Source organism: Ostrinia nubilalis, chromosome 19, assembly GCF_963855985.1.
Source record: "Ostrinia nubilalis chromosome 19, ilOstNubi1.1, whole genome shotgun sequence".
In the NCBI taxonomy this organism is placed as follows: Eukaryota; Metazoa; Arthropoda; class Insecta; order Lepidoptera; family Crambidae; genus Ostrinia; species Ostrinia nubilalis.
In genome coordinates, this window is record NC_087106.1 from 14,272,805 (window position 1) to 14,291,682 (window position 18,878).

At 39.4% G+C, this 18,878-nt stretch overlaps 1 protein-coding gene across 1 annotated transcript; it reads left to right on the forward strand.

Moving 5' to 3' along the window:
* Positions 1-1,092: 1,092 nt before the first annotated feature.
* On the forward strand, positions 1,093-15,502 carry LOC135081225 (septin-2). The gene is made up of 9 exons (XM_063975975.1): positions 1,093-1,188; positions 1,542-1,659; positions 2,295-2,437; positions 2,748-2,934; positions 5,026-5,144; positions 6,100-6,292; positions 7,100-7,263; positions 10,095-10,232; positions 12,778-15,502. Exons 1-9 carry the CDS (start codon positions 1,159-1,161, stop codon positions 12,943-12,945), a joined length of 1,260 nt encoding a protein of 419 aa, XP_063832045.1. The 5' UTR covers positions 1,093-1,158; the 3' UTR covers positions 12,946-15,502.
* The last annotated feature ends 3,376 nt before the right edge of the window (positions 15,503-18,878 follow it).

Consider the following 18,878-nt stretch of genomic DNA (forward strand, 5'->3'; position numbering starts at 1 on the left):
GTCGATATGATTTATTGATTTTAATTTACATAAGTGTACAAATTTGGTGTTAAATTGTGTTTAAAAGTGCAGTGAAGTGATAAATAATAAAAAAAACATTGAAACATTTCGAATTTGAGCGTGCATCGAGTATTCGAGTATCGCTGTAAACATCCCGCTTTGAACCAGATGCTTGAAACCTGCTGATGACATGACTGACATTAATGATATTGTGATGACGATACCGGTCATAATACCTACCAATCATATGTACTTTCTTTTAATCTATCGTCGATCGATACTATAAAGTAAGTACTTACCTAAAGAAACAAAATAAAATAAAAAATATTGTATGAAAATGTTCATACTCTGCTATTTTGTAAAAAAAAAAGTCTAATAAATTCGAAACATCAGTTTCGACGACAAAATAACTTTGAAATTGAATTCTCTGACTAAAATTTTATAGTACTTCAAACTTTTAACAAATCTTTTACATAAAATATTATGAAAAATGACTCTCTTTTTCATTTCATCACTTCAGAGCATTATTATAATGATACCAAAAATTAGGCTACAGTTGTAGAAAGTAGGTACAACACTAATATAAACGTTCAAATTCCATTTTTAATACTTATCAAAATGAAAATATTTAGGCTGAGTTGCACCAACTTACTTTAACCGTAGCTTTGACCATAACCGGTGCTTTTTATATGGAGTTTGACAGATTTTCGACGTTTGTTAAAGCTAAAGTAAGATGGTGCATTTCAGCCTTAAAAAACAATAATTACACTACACAAAATAACCTATCAAAAAGTATGGCACAGAGCCGAATAGGAATAGATTCTTTTGAATGTAGTTTCCCATGTAGGAGGGTTTAGTTTATTTAGTGGCAACATTATAGTGGCGTCATCACAATTTTGCCAACTTTATATTATTGCTCGTTTTACTGAAAATATATAAAAAATAAAATAAAAACATTAATAAAAATAGCATAATTATTTATCTGCAATTAATTGATTTTTATTGCGTTATTTCAATAAATTAATATTGAAAATACTGAGAAATGAGAAATATGTATCGTTTTAATGTTGGTAGTGCCTGAAGTTGTAGCGGACGACTCCGGAATTGCTGAACAAAACGCCTTCAACTTCATTTCGATTCATCAGTCAAAAAGTAATCATGGCGGCGATTGATGTTGAGCCACCGAAAGTAAGTTTAAAATAATTTATAAATTATTATTTTGTGCTAATATCATGACGTGCGCGCAGTGTTCAGTGTATTTGGATCCAGACATTATGTTTTAGTCGTGTTCAAATCATACCCAACATCAATAATATGGATGCGGTAAATGGGACCGAGGGCGTTGCTCCACAATCTGAATTTGTGTCGGGAAAGTGGTTTTATTATGCCTGTAATTGGAACTGTGTCCGAAGAAAAACATTCCTTGCGCACCGGTGCAGGAATGCTAACAATAAACATTTGTTGTTGTTCCATTTGTACCTGAATCTTAACGACTTCTCTTGTGCCGTTTATATTGGTTACATTTGAGTTGTTTATTTTAGATGGAGCCTTCCCTGCGTACTCTAAAACTGTCAGGGCATGTCGGTTTCGACAGCCTCCCAGATCAGTTGGTGAACAAGAGTGTGCAGAACGGGTTTGTCTTCAATATCCTGTGCATAGGTGAGTGATGAATCATTCGTTTACCTTGTTACCAGTACCTACTCATACCCACGTTACTATGCTTATCGTGGGCTCGGCTCATGTTTCGAAGCTACTGTTGGTACAGTGATTAATTATTTTATTGTTAGTGATAATAACACAGCTGCCCAACTAGTGGTTATAATGATCCACTGGTCTGCCTAGTAGATAAAAAAGTAGTAAAAAGTACTTTCAATAATTTAATTGGATATTTTCATGCTGTATCTTTAGACTCAAGAGCGACCCAGTTTAAAAACCTCGCTTTCAACGGCTGTAATAATGTTAATATTAGCACTCAATAAGCACTAAACAGGCAAATATTTGCCTAAAAATGTTTTTCCCTTTATTATTATTTTAAACTGCAAACAGTTAATTTAGTTTTGTGTTTCTTACTTGGGAACCAAAATGCAGTAACTTAATAACTACCAAAATTAACAGACTTATCCAAATATTCAACTTATCTATGTTAGAATTTGCATTGGTTTATTTATTGGCAATTATTAATTGCTTTAATTAAAGCAAAGTTCATTGATTACAATTCTCATGTACACTATCCAAAGTCCATTTACCGTATTTTCATGACAACTGTAAAGTAACTTGAATATTTTTGTCAACAGGTGAGACAGGCCTGGGCAAGTCGACCCTGATGGATTCTCTTTTCAACACTAACTTTGAGTCCACTCCCAGCCCACACAACCTGCCCACGGTGAAGCTAAAGGCCCATACGTACGAGTTGCAGGAGAGCAGTGTTCGGCTGAAGGTATTGGAATTTAATAACTTATTTCTCTCTTGCTCATTATCTTAGGTACAGTATTGGTGCTGACCTAGCTTTATGACTAGGTTTAAGGTTTGTTTATTAATTTTTAACAGCACTCAGCTTCAAATAGTTCGTGACACTCAAAGTAGCCAAGAAGTTCGCAACATGTTCCAATACATTTTGCGATTAAGGTTGATTTGGCATCTTTTGGGCCACTTTGGGTGTCACCCTGACTGTACTAAACATGTTTTCTTATGAGGTCATTTTGCTGCACAGGTTCATTCAGTTTTTAATAGCTTATATTACTTTCCAGCTAACAATATGCGACACGGTGGGGTACGGAGACCAGGTGAACAAGGAGGACAGCTTCAAGGCGGTGGTGGACTACATCGACGCGCAGTTCGAGGCCTACCTGCAGGAGGAGCTGAAGATCAAGCGCGCGCTGCCCACGTACCATGACAGCCGCTTGCACGTCTGCCTCTACTTCATCTGTCCTACTGGTGAGTGATTTTCTTCATTACTCGGACAGCTGCTATGAGATTTGCAGAATGAGAATTAAATGACTCTTTTTTGTCAAGTTTTCAGAATTTTGATGCAAAGGCTTAGGGACATTTGGATTATCCTAGTGAAGGCTTTATGATGAAGAGATTATGTCTGAGATAACAGAGGCTTTTTTTTCTTTTTCAAAACAGTATAGGCAGAAATTAATCTTTTGCAGATAGGAATATTGCTGATTGAAGTTGTTGTTTCTTATGGTACTTATTTGTATACAAGTAGCAGTAGAATTCTGTTTATATGCAAACAGTTTTATTTTAGTAAACTTTTTATTTATTTAACAATTAACTTTGGTCAGTTTAAAGTTTGAGACAAAAATAGGTTCCTTACTGGTCTTATTTCTACACTTTCCAATCCAATTAGAATCATTTACTACACTGTTATTACTTTCCCCATTATCGACCCACATCTATGTCGTCCTTGACATTGGCTCGCTGATGTATGCGGGACGCGCGCGACATAAAAACATGCCCTCGAAGTTTGTGACACATGTCTCTTGGGCATCTCCATATGTAACGGGACATTTCTTATTACGTACGCGTGAGTATCAATGAGCTCGCGTGGTAATTTTGTATCGTGTGAGTTACATCCTTGGTGGTAATTTTCATGAGACATCACACGGTCCAATCTGCGATATATCCTAACTCCGGAAGTCATGTTCAGTTCTCAGTGAAATTTAAAATTACTCTAAAGCAGTTGATTATTATTCGTATCAGGAAATTCATTGTTCTAGTTCTTAGTAACTACCTAGTAACTACCTAGTAACTCTTAAAGACGTCGCTTTCTGAATACGTATTGTCTCCTCGAATCTAGTAATGCATATTGATACCTAGTAGTAGTGCTAGTTAGTATACGAATTACGAGTTTACAGTTCATGACGACAAGCCCTTTTGCTTTACTGTGCTACTCCTACGTGTTGTATCGTTACGGGGCACGCGTCGGTGTTTTCACAACACTCGATTTGTAAAGTGTAACGATCTTGCGCTACTTTGTCGATGATATCGGAATTCGTTTGTTGACACGTTTTGTGTGTCATTGTTTATTGTTGATAACGGTTACTTAACTGTCGCTTTTACTGCGCTAATTTGTCTATCTAAAATACCAGATCTATTAATTTTGAAGAGGATAAATAACACCTACGCTATGCCCGTTTGTCGTATTACTAGAGAAGCTACATATTATTATTATTTATTATTGACATGATTCTTTCAAAACACATCGTTTAGTATTCATTGTTGTATAACAGCTGTGATTGGAAATGTGTATTGGTAAGTGAGTAAAGACATTACTAGTCAATCAGCCAGTGATTACGAACACATTCCGCCGCGATTATGAGCCCGCCACAATGGCAACAGTAACATAATTATCATTCACACTCGACTGACGGGTGATTGACGCGAGCTCGCCTGTCTCGAGGGGTCTACTGAGCTAAATGTTTTCGTTATTGCCTTCTCTGTCACTTACTTTGGGATGTAGCTTGAGTGAAGGAGACGGAATGTATATGTAGGTATTGTTTTCGGGAATAGACAAGCAGTTTATTAATATTTCACTTATTGCATAGGACTGAGGATGAGTCATATTGCTTTTAAATGGAATGGTCTTATCTAGATATTCTGGTTCAAGAAACTTTGACTGATAAATTGTTTCCTATGTTTATTTTATGCTAATGTTAGAAAATGTAGTGTTTACTTATCTTTAAAACACTATGTTTTGCTTAAAATGGTCTTAAAATACTTTAATTGTTTTTTATTATTTTTACTGTAGTCCTGAGTCATTTAGATTACTTACCTACTTGTGTAAAGTTATAAGTTTGTTATTATTGAATTACCATCCTATACAAACAATCGTAAAAGTTGTCTCGCAAAAAACACTATTTTGATGATCTGTCCAAAGATAAATTTTAGAATAAAATTCGTGTAGCTAGAACTACACTAGTACTATACTAGTACCAAATCCTAAATAAATGAATTATAAAGAACCATTGTATAAAAAAATCAGAAAATAGTAAAAAAAACATTGTTCCTCCCATCTTCCAGGTCACGGTCTGAAATCCATCGACTTGGTGTGCATGAAGAAACTAGACACCAAAGTGAACATTATCCCCATCATCGCCAAAGCCGACACCATCTCCAAGACGGAACTGCAGAAGTTCAAGGTAAGGCATCTTATGTACTTGAAATAGAAGCTAATTTGCAACAAAAATGTATAGTGTGATGTGCTGTCGATTATAAAATAATAATTAGTTAAATAATGAGCCTTAAATACTGGTAGTAAAGTTAAATATTCGTCACATTATCACAGCCGACTGCTTCATCACGATATGTCTCTTGATGAGTCGAGCATTCAATTGACCTAGTTTGCATACTACGCTGGTCACTAGTTGGCCTAGAATAATGTGTATTTCTATGTTAATTGGTTGCATGTTACTAGCAAGGTTCATTTGTACTTTAATGGCATCAGTTTAAGTAACGTAAATATCATACATTTTTAGTTGTACTATAGCACTGTTTTAGCTAATAGAAATTTCGTTACTTTTAGTAGATTTAGATGAGGTGAAAAAAGTCAGAAAATTGATTATGATTTAAGATTCTTTTGGACTTCTGGTTAAGGTTTGAAGATGCTGTGGAAAATGGCTGTGAAATGTATTTGAACACTTATTCCCTAGAAGTATGTAATAGGCAAGCTATACATTGTAGCATTATCTTATGAGCGCGTGGAGCCCCCGTTTTACCCCTTCAGAAAAATCCGTTCTTAGCGGATGTCTGCATCCTAAGGAACGTATCTGCCCAAGTTTGTAGGTGTTATAATTTCTGAGATTTCTTTGTAACGATTTCTAGTATCACCCCTAACAACTTTGTACCTTTGATAACTACGATATAATAATCATTTAGGTAAAGCATCATCTATCGTTGCAGAAAATAGAAATGTTTAGCGGAAACATTTGTCCAGCCTTTTGCGTTTTAAAGAAATGTCGACTTAGGCCCAGAACACACGGTGAATGTGTGGTCTCTCTACGGACGCTATGGCAGAAACTTAGATGCAACTCAAAAGTAACTAGAAGTTGCAGTTCACCGTGTGTTCTGTCCCTTAAAGATCATGTTTCCTTCCAGTCGAAGATAATGCAAGAGCTGCAAGCGAACGGCGTGGAGATCTATTCGTTCCCGACGGACGACGAGTCGGTGTCGGAGGTCAACGGCGGTATGAACGCGCACATCCCCTTCGCCGTCGTCGGCTCCACCGACTTCGTCAAGTGCGGCAACAAGACCGTGCGCGCGAGGCAGTACCCCTGGGGCACCGTGCAAGGTAACGTCTTCTTCTTTGGTTTATGGCGATGAACTGGCGTTTTTTCGCCACTGAGGGCACACTATTCAAGGTAACGTCAATAGCACTGTGGCACTATAGGGTATTTGACACCACCAATCAATTAACGTACTTTTTGAAACTGTAAAACGAGACTCCCATAGATTGTGTATGGCAATACAAGCCTGTGACGTCACTATTTTGTCAACTCGAACAACTTTTATCAATGCAACCAAAAATCTTAATTTACAGATTTAATTTAAAATTAAATAAGTTTTAAAGACTAGTATGAAGTTTGTTTAGTTTTTAAAAAAGCTGTAATTTCGAATGATTGGGGAATGGTGTCAAATAGTCTATTCCCACCTCTCGTTCCCACCGCTGCAACTCCTGTGTAGCCAGAGTCTACAGATTGAGCGCCAATAAAAACCCAACCAGTGAAGGCCAAGTTTGTCCCGGGGAAAGATAAACTGTCATTAGATCCGCATGTTATGCGAGGATATACATTGCACTTAGTAGTCGTTAAGAGACCCGCTTACAGTAGCGTCTTTCTAGTGTTGTCTTGCCAGCGCCCACGTAATGTTAACGCGACGCTGTCTTCAGTGTCGCCGCGAGGCCTACGCAACGTTTGTTCGGGCAAGTAACGGAATCCTCTCATTCCGTTGTTGCGTTCCTTTTCGGCAGCCACTCAGTATTGGCGTCACGGTGACGCTGAGCTAGCGCCACGTTGATGAGCTGCGCAGGTAACAACTTCATACGACTACTACGGTGAGAAGAAAACTTCAGTAACAAATGTTTATGTTCAAATTCCAGTGGAGAACGAGTCCCACTGCGACTTCGTGAAACTTCGCGAGATGCTGATCCGCACCAACATGGAGGACATGCGCGAGAAGACGCACGCGCGACACTACGAGCTCTACCGCCGCCGCCGCCTGCAGCAGATGGGCTTCAGCGACGTCGACGCCGACAACAAGCCGGTCAGTAGAGACACGCACCGCCGACAACAAGCCGGTCAGTACAGACACGCACCGCCGACAACAAGCCGGTCAGTAGAGACACGCACCGCCGACAACAAGCCGGTCAGTACAGACACGCACCGCCGACAACAAGCCGGTCAGTAGAGACACGCACCGCCGACAACAAGCCGGTCAGTAGAGACACGCACGCGCGACACTACGAGCTCTACCGCCGCCGCCGCCTGCAGCAGATGGGCTTCAGCGACGTCGACGCCGACAACAAGCCGGTCAGTAGAGACACGCACCGCCGACAACAAGCCGGTCAGTACAGACACGCACCGCCGACAACAAGCCGGTCAGTAGAGACACGCACCGCCGACAACAAGCCGGTCAGTACAGACACGCACCGCCGACAACAAGCCGGTCAGTAGAGACACGCACCGCCGACAACAAGCCGGTCAGTAGAGACACGCACGCGCGACACTACGAGCTCTACCGCCGCCGCCGCCTGCAGCAGATGGGCTTCAGCGACGTCGACGCCGACAACAAGCCGGTCAGTAGAGACACGCACCGCCGACAACAAGCCGGTCAGTAGAGACACGCACGCGCGACACTACGAGCTCTACCGCCGCCGCCGCCTGCAGCAGATGGGCTTCAGCGACGTCGACGCCGACAACAAGCCGGTCAGTCACAGTAGACTGACCATCGCTCGCTGATGATTCAATCAGGGGATGCTAAAGTCCGGTCGCGCGTTAAAAATATATGAAAATTTTAGTTCTTGAAAGTTTCCCGCTAGGGGCGCTGTACAATCCGTTATACATTTAATGTAATTTTTTTACGCGCTCACTAATGAGGCCGTTTTGATGTAAACTCACACTAAGCCCTCAGATAGAATTTCATCCAACGACCCATCCTTATCGCGCGCATGTAACTATATTGCTGTCGCGACTGTGCGACGGGCGGCCGCAGTGAGTGTGCGAGTGCGACAGCAATATAATTACAGGCGAGCGATAAGGAGTAGCTTGTAGCAGGCCTGGCTCACTCCGCGCGGTACATCCGATAATTACCTACAGCGAAGCGCCCCGCCGGCGGGTATTATATCAGTCGAGTGTCACGCGCGCGCCCGTCAGCAGGACGCTGGCGTGCGTTGTAGTATGATTATAATTCTATGATCGAAGTATTATTTAAAAATGGACATAAAGAGAAAGAAATATTGTGCGGCGTTCGGGTGTTTAAATTCGAAAAGTAATCTACCGGATTTATCTATTTTTTTCGCTTCCCAAAGATGCTGAAAGGTATGTTGGCCATGTAGGTAATCAATAATTCTTAGGATAGTATAGGAACCTAACCTACTATGACTACTGCTCAGAATGCGTTCGTTCGTTTCAGCCAAATGACGTCCACTGCTGGACAAAGGCCTCTCCCAAGGTTTACCATAATGAATGCATACTTACCTACATACGTAGGTCATTACAAATAAGTAGATTAATTATTTTTTCACTAGACAGCAACCCTAATAGCGTAAGAAGAGTTCAGAGGCACGCGATAGAAAGAGACAAAACTTGTAGGTGAATAAAATTGTAGGTACGTAGTGCTGTGCGAGCTGAATTCCACTGTATCGCGTCGTAGCAAGACTCGCATTTATTTAAATCGTCTTGCAGAGTAATCCTTCTGTACCTGTACTATTACTTATTCTGTGCTTGGGGTCATTGGACGAAATTCTATGTGCTCGGTAACCGGACTTTACTCACGATTACAAGCTGATACGCTCCTCACGAAGTTGCCGATTATCTCACGCTGCACACCATCATAAGGCGATTCGTCGATACGCTTCTTACGACAGCAGCATTAGATCGCCGATTAGTGCTCTATACGCCACGGCGATAAGTCAATCAGTGCACTCTACATAAATCCCGTTCAGCCTCATTTTGTTATTTTTTACGAATTTGTTAGAATGTAACCGCCTCTGTGGTCTAGTGGTAAGACCTCCTGCTTTAGACGCAGAGGTCCCGGGTTCAATTCCCAGTGGGGCCAGATTTTTCTGTTCGGTTTGGTAGGTGGTAGGGCTTGTTCCAAGTCCGCCTGGCTAGCTACCACCATCTTACCTAAGTCTGTCGCCATAACAACAATGTTAACAGCATTGTTGTGTTCCGGCAGTTAGAGGTAAGATAGCCAGTGCCTCCGTGGTTGAGGATTCCGGGTGAAGCTCGCTTCCACCTTCGGCCTGATCATCATTTACCATCAGGTGAGATACAGGCTAAGAGCTTCCTCGTTGCGGATAAAACAAAATGTATAAAAGGAAATACACTCGATAGCAAATAAATCGCACCACCCGCGATGCGAACTTTAAAGATTTTCTTTTGACACAATAATGGTGCCCCAACAATATTGGTGTTATTTGAAAGCCCAATAAATATCCTTAAAGAAAAACACATTTAATTTCTTAATAAATGATTAACATATACCATAAATGTGACTTGAAAAAAGACCTCACTTTGGGTCACCTCTGGGATCAATTAGACCAAATTTTATGGTTATAAAACCAAATAATGATCACACGTGTCCTCTTTAACAGATGGATAGCGATTAATCCCAACTTAACAGTTTTATAGCCATAAAAGTTGGCTCAAGTGTAACTATCTATTTTTTGAAGAAGTGACTCTGGATCCTTCTAAAGAAACATTTTTGGGGTAAAAACCTTTCCTATAATGAAATGAAGTTTAGAATTAGGCTTTTGAATGGTACCAATATTGGTGTGAAGTGGGGATGCATACGTTTGAAAGTGCTTGTCGCGGGTGGTGCGATTTATTTGCAGTCGAGTGTATTTGAAAATGTAATGTTGTCCCCCGCAGGTGTCGTTCCAGCAGACGTTCGAGCAGAAGCGCGTGGCGCACCTGGCCGAGCTGCAGCAGAAGGAGGACGAGATGCGCCAGATGTTCGTGCAGCGCGTCAAGGAGAAGGAGGCCGAGCTCAAGGACGCCGAGAAGGAGGTACGACACTGCATAAAGGCCTATTCAAACCTGAGCGATATTCGCTGCCGCTGTGGGTAGAGGCACAGAATAATAATAAGTACTACCACAGAATAATAATAAGTACTACGTACAGAAGTTTTACTTCGCGAAGGTATTTAAAAAAATGTATGCTCAATGTCATTAACAATATGGTGTAATTTAGCCTGTCTCAAGAGTCAAGCACCATTTTGTTGACAAACGTCAGTGATCGGCACTGCGCCGAAGCTATAGGGCTGACTTCGGTAAAATGATGTGACGTGAGGTGCCAAACTGCGTAAATGGCGGAGGAAATACATGATTTAGCATGAATTATCATGAATAATATTAACTACTTATTTACCTCTCAGTGTCTTGAGGCAATTTAAACAAGTACATTCTGTGTATTTAGGCAGTTAAATACTGCACAGTATTTAGTACACCATTTTCTTTTTTTTCTTCCATCATACACAAAAATACGCATGCGTGAGTCAATGTTCGCTCGTATGTGAGGCCTTGTCGAATAGTATCCTGTAGGTGGGCCATCGTGCGTGTTTTGTTTTCGATGTAAACTCGCGGAGATGAACAGGCCTGGTAGAGGTACATACCGCGCGGGTTTCGCTCAGGTATTCAGTATCAAGTACCGCGGCAATACCGCTTAGGTCTGAACAGTATTATTACTGCATACCCACTGGGTTTTCTCTGCCGCAGACGGTAGCGAATACCGTTTAGGTCTGAATAGGCCTTTACATTGGTTGTAATCGATTATTATGTCTGTGGGATTTGAGGATCGACCACAATAAGGAAACTATAGATGAGCTACACTGAATTGTTCCACCAAACACATTGACAGGGGGGCGCCACCATCGTTCACATTTGACTTTTGACTATGAGTTTGTTGAACTATAGTTTCCAACGTGGCAAAAATCGGAACCAGCAATCCGACAGGGGGGCGCCACCATCGTTCACATTTGACTTTTGACTATGAGTTTGTTGAACTATAGTTTCTAACGTGGCAAAAATCGGAACCAGCGATCCGGTATGACGGTGGCGCCCCCCTGTCGATATTACGGGTGGGATAATTCGTTGTAGTTCATCTATAAGATGGAATCGCTTCCTTCCGAGCTTTTCTATATATTTTATGCTAGTCTGGGCAGAGAACTGTCACAGCGATGCAGGTTGCGTGTCATTGTAATGTATGTGTCAGCGCCATCTGTTGGTAAAGACTACCACTACTCTGTAGTATCGCGGATAGATGTCGCCACATGTCTATTATAAGCAACCTAAAAATCGATAACACTCGAAGTTATCGATATTCGTTTTACGAAAATAATGTCGATTGTAATCGATTCAATTATATCGATAGGATTTAATACTTAAAATCGCCATCTATGGTATATTGTGTGAACTGGCTTGTCCCGTTTTAAAGTATTTCGAAAGAACCATAGATGGCGCTTTACTGACAGTTGCTTACGCAATATCTAAGTAGATGGCGCTAAATAGTATACTTATTTGGTTCACAACAATAACTTATTCCACACCTTCCCAGCCCGTCTTGCACAATCCTCTTGTTTTCCTCTAGAATCTAAATTGGAGGATAGTGCGTGACTAATCTTAATGTTTCTGTCATGTCAGCAGCTCCCTAGTGTTATAATTAGAGATGAAACGGATATCCGGCCTAAATTTACTATCCGGCCGGATACCGGATAGTAACTCACTATCCGGCCGGATACCGGATATTAAAAATCTACGACAATTTCCTATAATAAAATGAAATACATTAATTTTTGAGATAAATGTCAATAAAAAGGCTTATAATAATGACGGCTTTTATTTAAAGTCCAAAAAGTTACAAAAAAAGCCATATTAAGGCCTTTCAAAAAACTAATTTCTTTTTCTGGGCTATTCACTCTAATGACAAATACTAAATAAATAAATATCTGTTAATGTCGAAATACGTTTATAGCCAATTAAAATGGGCGATCTTTTTTTTTACTGATGGTCTGATGCCATGATGCAGTTCAGTCAGATTACGCAGCGAGTAATTTTATTTTCCCTATTCCTCCACACACTCACGATGCCAACCGAAATCGCCCGGATTGATTTGCCCCCTAGAGAAGTGGCAAAATCTGACATTCTATTCGGACGAATTCGATTTTCGAAAAGTCTAGTGTTGTCTAGTTTACTAGACCCACTGATCGCGTTCAAAGCACCTGTGCGGCGCTAAACTCGTCACGAGATACAACGAGACAATGGGCGAACTATCCGGCCGCCGGATATCCGGCTATCCGGCCTAGCAGCTCGCCGGATATCCGGTATCCGGCCAAACCACTATCCGTTTCATCTCTAGTTATAATGCTAATGGTAGCCTATCCCTTTCTTTCATGTCCAATCTAGTTCTTTGCCAAAGGTAATTAAATTTATACTATGAAATAATATTGATCGGAGATAGATACAGTACTTTCGGCGTCTATCATAGGTTTTACTTACACAAACCTGTCAATTTCAAGTAACCTTCAAATACTCACTGTCACTACTCTCTTTCCAGCTGCACGCCAAGTTCGACCGTCTCAAGAAGGACCACACGGACGAAAAGAAACGCTTGGAGGAGCTGCGCAAGAAGATCGAGGACGACACCATCGAGTTCAACCGCCGCAAGCAGCACGCCGCCACGCACCACCACACGCTCACGCTCGGCAAGAGCAAGAAGAAGTAACCGTCGATGGATACCACGACGTATTTGCTAGGGATCGTCTGTTCATCACGTGAGGCTCGAAGAATTCGGAAAATACAACTGTATCACCTAAAGGAAGGATATAGGGAACTGATACCACCTCCCGTTCTCAAGACGGCAACGCTTTTCAGCCTATAATAGGTTGGCCGTTAATCAAACCCAACCAGTGAAGGTTGAGTAAGTAGTCCTATGGAGCTTTGGGACTAATCCACCACTGCTCCTGTACAGCCAGGATATACAGGTTAGCCAATTAAACTCAACCAGTGAAAGTTGAGTGATCCCAGAGTATAGCTGGGGAACCCGCACTTATATGAAATCAGAGGAATATAGGAAAAGAAATGCATATAATGAGATACAATTTATTTTTATTTATTTAAAATGAGTGCGAGATTTCGCATAGCCTTTGCTATGAAAATCACGTGATTAACGGACGACCCGACTACGTGCAGTCGACACCACATCAGACTACATTAGTGTTGCAAATAACACCAATATACAATAACTATAAAATGCTAGTGTTTACCCTGATGTGACGTCGAAAGCGCACCGGTGGCTGACATCGGCGCAGAATTGTTTTATTGCAATAACATATTTAAAACCATTTTGGTTCCGTGTGTCCACTAAGTTCAGTTCTATTAATGATTTTTGAATTTTAATGCAATGTTTACACAAGATTGAAATTATATTGTGTGATGAACGCAAGTATTTAGTGAGATTTTTGTGAAGGGAGAATAATGTACACCGAATCAAATGCATATAACTGTTGGCAATGAGTATTTTACTATGAAGTGCTCTATTACTGATAGTGAATTGAATGATTGATTTGTAAAGCCGAGTTGTGTTCCACCTACATGATGAATGCTCAGTAGATGTCCCACGAGCCACGCTTACCTTCTCGAAGAAGTGTTTTGTATAGAAACCTATGTAACAAGATGATAAAAATATTCTTTTTTCTTCCTTTCTCGCTTGCTTATTTAGTTCCTATATTTATTGTTTGTGGCCCATGGTTCAGATACTGATAAATTGGAAATCTATTGGATTATTTGAAAATTATCAAATATTTATTCTAATACGTAGACGTTTAGGGTTATTTTGGACTCGCAAGCCATGAAGCAGTGACTGTTACTGCGCGATTCCGCGCGTCTGAACTATCTCTTACTATCGTTAAAAGTCATGGTGGATACAAAAACTTTTAGTGCAAAGTTGAGGTACCTTGATGTATAATTTCACGCTTTAGTGATATAATAGTTTTAAAATGAAAGCTATAGAAATCGATAGCTTCAAATTTTATAACGAATTTTAATAGCAGTTGTCAAGTCTCATATCACAGTTTTAATAAATAAAAACGATTGTATTACAATATTATAAACCTAAAACTTGAATAATAAATAGAAGGTGATATCGACACTGCATTCGGCTTATTGCTTACTAAAAGAATGAGATTCGGCCAAACGTACCGCTTGGTACAAAGCACGTACCAAATGTATTAATAATATTGTATTGTATTATTTACAACCATTACTTTATTTGTAGTGTAAGATGATATTTGGGAATGTTACTCATTGTACTAAAAGTAGTTTAAGAAGCCAACTGAAGGCTGTAAGTGGATGTGTATCTGTAGTTTCTGTATCGTCGATCGTTATGTTTCTAGTGATGTTCCCGACAAAATTACAGAATCCGAGTAATCATTACTGGGAAGTATACCAATTGCAGAATACTTTAAATCGCAAGTATTGGTATACTTATCACATCATTAATAGCTATCGACGTTATAGGAATATGAAATGTAGTAAATACAACTATGTGATCGAAACGATGTAACATACTCACTCAAGTATCTAAAGTAGAACCATAAGTTATATATTCGAGAAATTAAACATAGTTGTGTTTAAATAGTTTATTGTGAACTGATCAAATATCGCTTGTAATAAAATTGCCTATAAATAATTTTGTATGACTAGAGTTAACTATAATTATTGACTAAACATTCATTTTACATTCTGATTACTTTTTAGTATTGTTTATTTATATTTAGAAGACATAAATATACCAAGATTTTAAGTAACGAAGGAAATATGCGTTACATATTTAAAAGTTACTAATCATGCTCTCTATAGTTGTGTATCATCTATCTCCCATGTTGAATTATTTTCAGAAGAAATAGCATAGTCATAGGCATAGCCAATTTTTAAATTTTGATTTAAAATCCGTACCAGGTTAAAATAATTTAAGCCTTTGTCTGTTACCTATTTGTGCGTTTAAGCAACAAAATCAACAAAAAGCGTTAATTTTGTTAATATTAATAATCCATAAACACCATAAAATTATCAGAGATTATATCAACATGGGAATTAGATGATCAAATCTATGTTTGTGTTTTTATATACAGTTGCTAAATACGAACTATCAGAGCATCGAACTAAACGTTCCACTCGCATTTAGTGTTTACTCTTTATTCCTAGTTTTAAAAGTAATTTTATACTTAATTTTCTAAATATGAATTTTACCTGACTGAGGTATTAATAAAATCATGAAATTATTTACGTTATTTTATTTTTACCTATATCGGTGGAGAATTAGAATTTAGAACACAGGCTTATTATAAGCTAGCCCCTTAATCTAAGGCTAACCCTTATTACCTACAAATTAGTACAAATCTTAGGAATGACTTAGGTACCTACCAACAATTTGCTGAGGAACACCTGGGGGAAATCTCCCTACTTCCAGTAGACGCACTCTTTCTTCTTTAGACCTAGGTAATTGCTAGACAACCTAAATAGTGAACTTGTATCTATGACCCAAGATATAACATTTCCCTGTGTCCGTATAAAAAGTACCAGGGCAACATAACCATAAAGGAGTTCAATTGTTCTTGGTTAACTCGAGACAATATTACATACGAGTAGTAGCTACGTTATAGTTATTTTGCCCTGGTACTTTTTACACGGGGATTTAATGTTATTTAGTATATCTTGGATCAAAAGGGTGGCCTTAATTCCAGTGAGACACGAAGAAAATGGAAAACACTCCTCTGCCGCACCGCTATTACCGCAGGAACTTAATTATAATAATATGCTTATTTCCTAGGGACTAGGTAATTAAAACAAATACAAATTTATTTATTTTTTCTCTTTATTTGAGTTGAGACAGCAAAAAATAACATTGTGGGTTTGGTACCTATTATTACTGAAAATGTTTCATTTAGGGTCTAATATAAATAATTATAATCTGGGCATTCAGTCTTAGCACTGGTATCAAATGGATAGGAATGGGAAACATTGAAGCTGGGAATTCAGACACTGCTACTGTTCCGCAGAACATCGACTTGGAACTCGGCCCCGTAGAGGAACTAAGCACATTCAGTCGGCACCTCGAACTCGGAACTCGGCCTTCGGAACTCAGGCGCTAGGACTCACCCTCAGGCATCGGGACTCGGAACATTGGCCAGGAACCTCGGGTCACGGAACTCGGCCTCGGAGCTCGCACTGTGTTACTTCAGATCCGTCTGTTTAGTGCCGAGGAACCAGTTTCTGAACCTTGGAAGCTGAACAGAGTCTTGAATTCTTACAGCTTGGGTAGGCGGGAATAGTGGGTAAAGAACTGTATAAATATAATCTTTTAAATTAACATTGTTGTCATGAGTAAACTATAAAAATCTAGTAGGTAAATTATTTCGTATTTTCTTACCTTTTCTTTCACCGCGCCACTCCATTGGCTCAGGAACCTAAGTACCTAGTGTTGTCTCACTAAGAATAAGGCCACCTTTTTTCCTTTATCAAAACTAAACTTTCCACAGTGTTTACTTACTATTAATATTCCTAGTTTAAAGGTATTTTTTCTTTATGTACCTACTAATTTTTAAATATGATTTACCTACCTACCTGAGTGAGGCAAGTCAGTAGGTACGATAATAAAATCATGAAATACTTAACGTTATTTTATATCGGTGGAGAAATCGAATTAGGATACAGATTTACTAAAATAAACTACCTAAACTCTTATTACCTACTTTAATCTTATGGATAACTTTGGTATGTAAGTAGGTACTCGTACTGCTCGTACCTACATAACTACCTTCACTTTACTGATTGACATTTTGGACGGAATCATTAACATGCAATACGGAAACCTTGTCCAATAACTACCAAATCCAATAGTACAATTTCATAGAATAATAAATTGACACAGGTAGCTGTAATTCCCAGTACCCAGGCACGCATCAATTGAAACAGAAAAATAAAATGATTTCTCGTCTTACAATGTCTTTTTTTCTGGTGGCGGATTTACACTACTCGGAAATTAGCCGAGTCAAGTCAAAAAAAACAGTGGAGTGGGGATGAAATTAATTCATTTTTCATCCCCACCCGACTGATTTTTTGACTTGACTTGGCTAATTTCCGCGCAGTGTAAAAGCGCCTTGGAGGTAGTCCACTTAGAGCACCCGCCCGAATAGCACCTGGGTGGTGAGTGCTGGAGTCGATTCAAAAATTGAGGAGCAAATTTTCAAAAAATGTCTATTCCACTTTTGGTATGTGTAGGCAACATAGAATTCTGTAGACACATACCATGCAACGGCATCTTTCGAAAAATAAATTATTATTACTGAGAAAAAAGAAATTAAAATCACACGATTTGAACAAGACACGGCTATTCCTAAATAAAATACAGTGTCAAACGCAAAATATTCTCAATTTACCAAATAAATGTAAACGTGGAAAAACACATTTCGAAAAGTTGCTCCTCGTCCTCGTTTTATTTTTACGTTTTTGTCCATGAGCAGCACCTACAAACATAGCAGCCTAAAGTACTGCTGGCTGATAATTGTTATTAAATGACATTTTACCCAAGAGTACCAGGGCGACAAAACCTTACAGGAACTATTTTTGAAAGATTTCTCGGTAGGTAAATAAATAAGTCCCGAAAAAAAAATTTATTATTAAAAATATAAAAAAATCTTCAAAAATATTTCTGTATAAGTTTAACGTTCGTATTCACAAACGATGCTTGCTTAAGTGAAGCAGTAAATCGAACGCACAGCGTTGAATAGAGCTCTGTGATTGGTTCGTGTGTCACCCTGTGCGTCCACGCGCACTGTGAGACCTCATAGTAATGTTTGTGAATACGGGCGTAAGTGTCAGTTGAAAGCTCCAACGGTACCTTGGAGTAATAACAAAATAAACTGAAAATGTGTACCTAGTGTCCTCAGCACTTTTAACCACGCGGCCACAAGCTGGTAGCCTCCCATCACACGAGCGACACGCGCAGCGGGCGCGGCAGCTCGTAGCTGACGGGCTTGAACAGCTTCTTGTAGTAGGTGTAGCGGCGGCGGTGCGGCGTGACCGACGCGCGCACCGGCACCGCCACCGGGCCCGCCGTGCTCGCCGCCGCTTTACGACACTGCGGTAACGAAAAGTTTGTTAGAACTCACACCAATCGATAATCGTTAGCAAAATGCAGTAAAAGGAAGGGTAGTTAACTACCCTAACTACCACTTTGATGGACAGTCCTCGGGCGTTCAGGTAGTAAAGGATGATACGACAGAACGCTTATAAGACGTCATAGTAATTAGGTACTCGTTCGTATTTTTTGTACTGTCCACCAAAATGTTAATAATCTTAGGGGGGTAGATAAGCCGTGCTAAGAAACGTCTCAATTATTAGGTACACACACATTAATAAAATATTGTAATAACCTTGGAATGATTTATGGGATTGCATTGCAAATCCTTACTTACTTTAAGTATTAAGACTGATTAATAAATATGTAGGTAGTTTCACTCGGGAAGACACAAAAAATATATCAATTGATTTTTTTCAGAATTTAAGCACATGTACGAATTAAAATATTATAAAACAAGTAGGTAATACCAGTTACGTTGCTTAGCACGGTTTAAATTTATGAATATGTAGGTAAAT

What these genes read in the sequence shown, in the direction of transcription:
- LOC135081225 (XM_063975975.1), top strand. Translation starts at nt 1,159, where the DNA reads ATGGCGGCGATTGATGTTGAGCCACCGAAA. An exon ending in TTGATGTTGAGCCACCGAAA is followed by an intron (nt 1,189 to 1,541) that starts GTAAGTTTAAAA and finishes TGTTTATTTTAG; the next exon opens with ATGGAGCCTTCCCTGCGTAC. An exon ending in AGAGCAGTGTTCGGCTGAAG is followed by an intron (nt 2,438 to 2,747) that starts GTATTGGAATTT and finishes ATTACTTTCCAG; the next exon opens with CTAACAATATGCGACACGGT.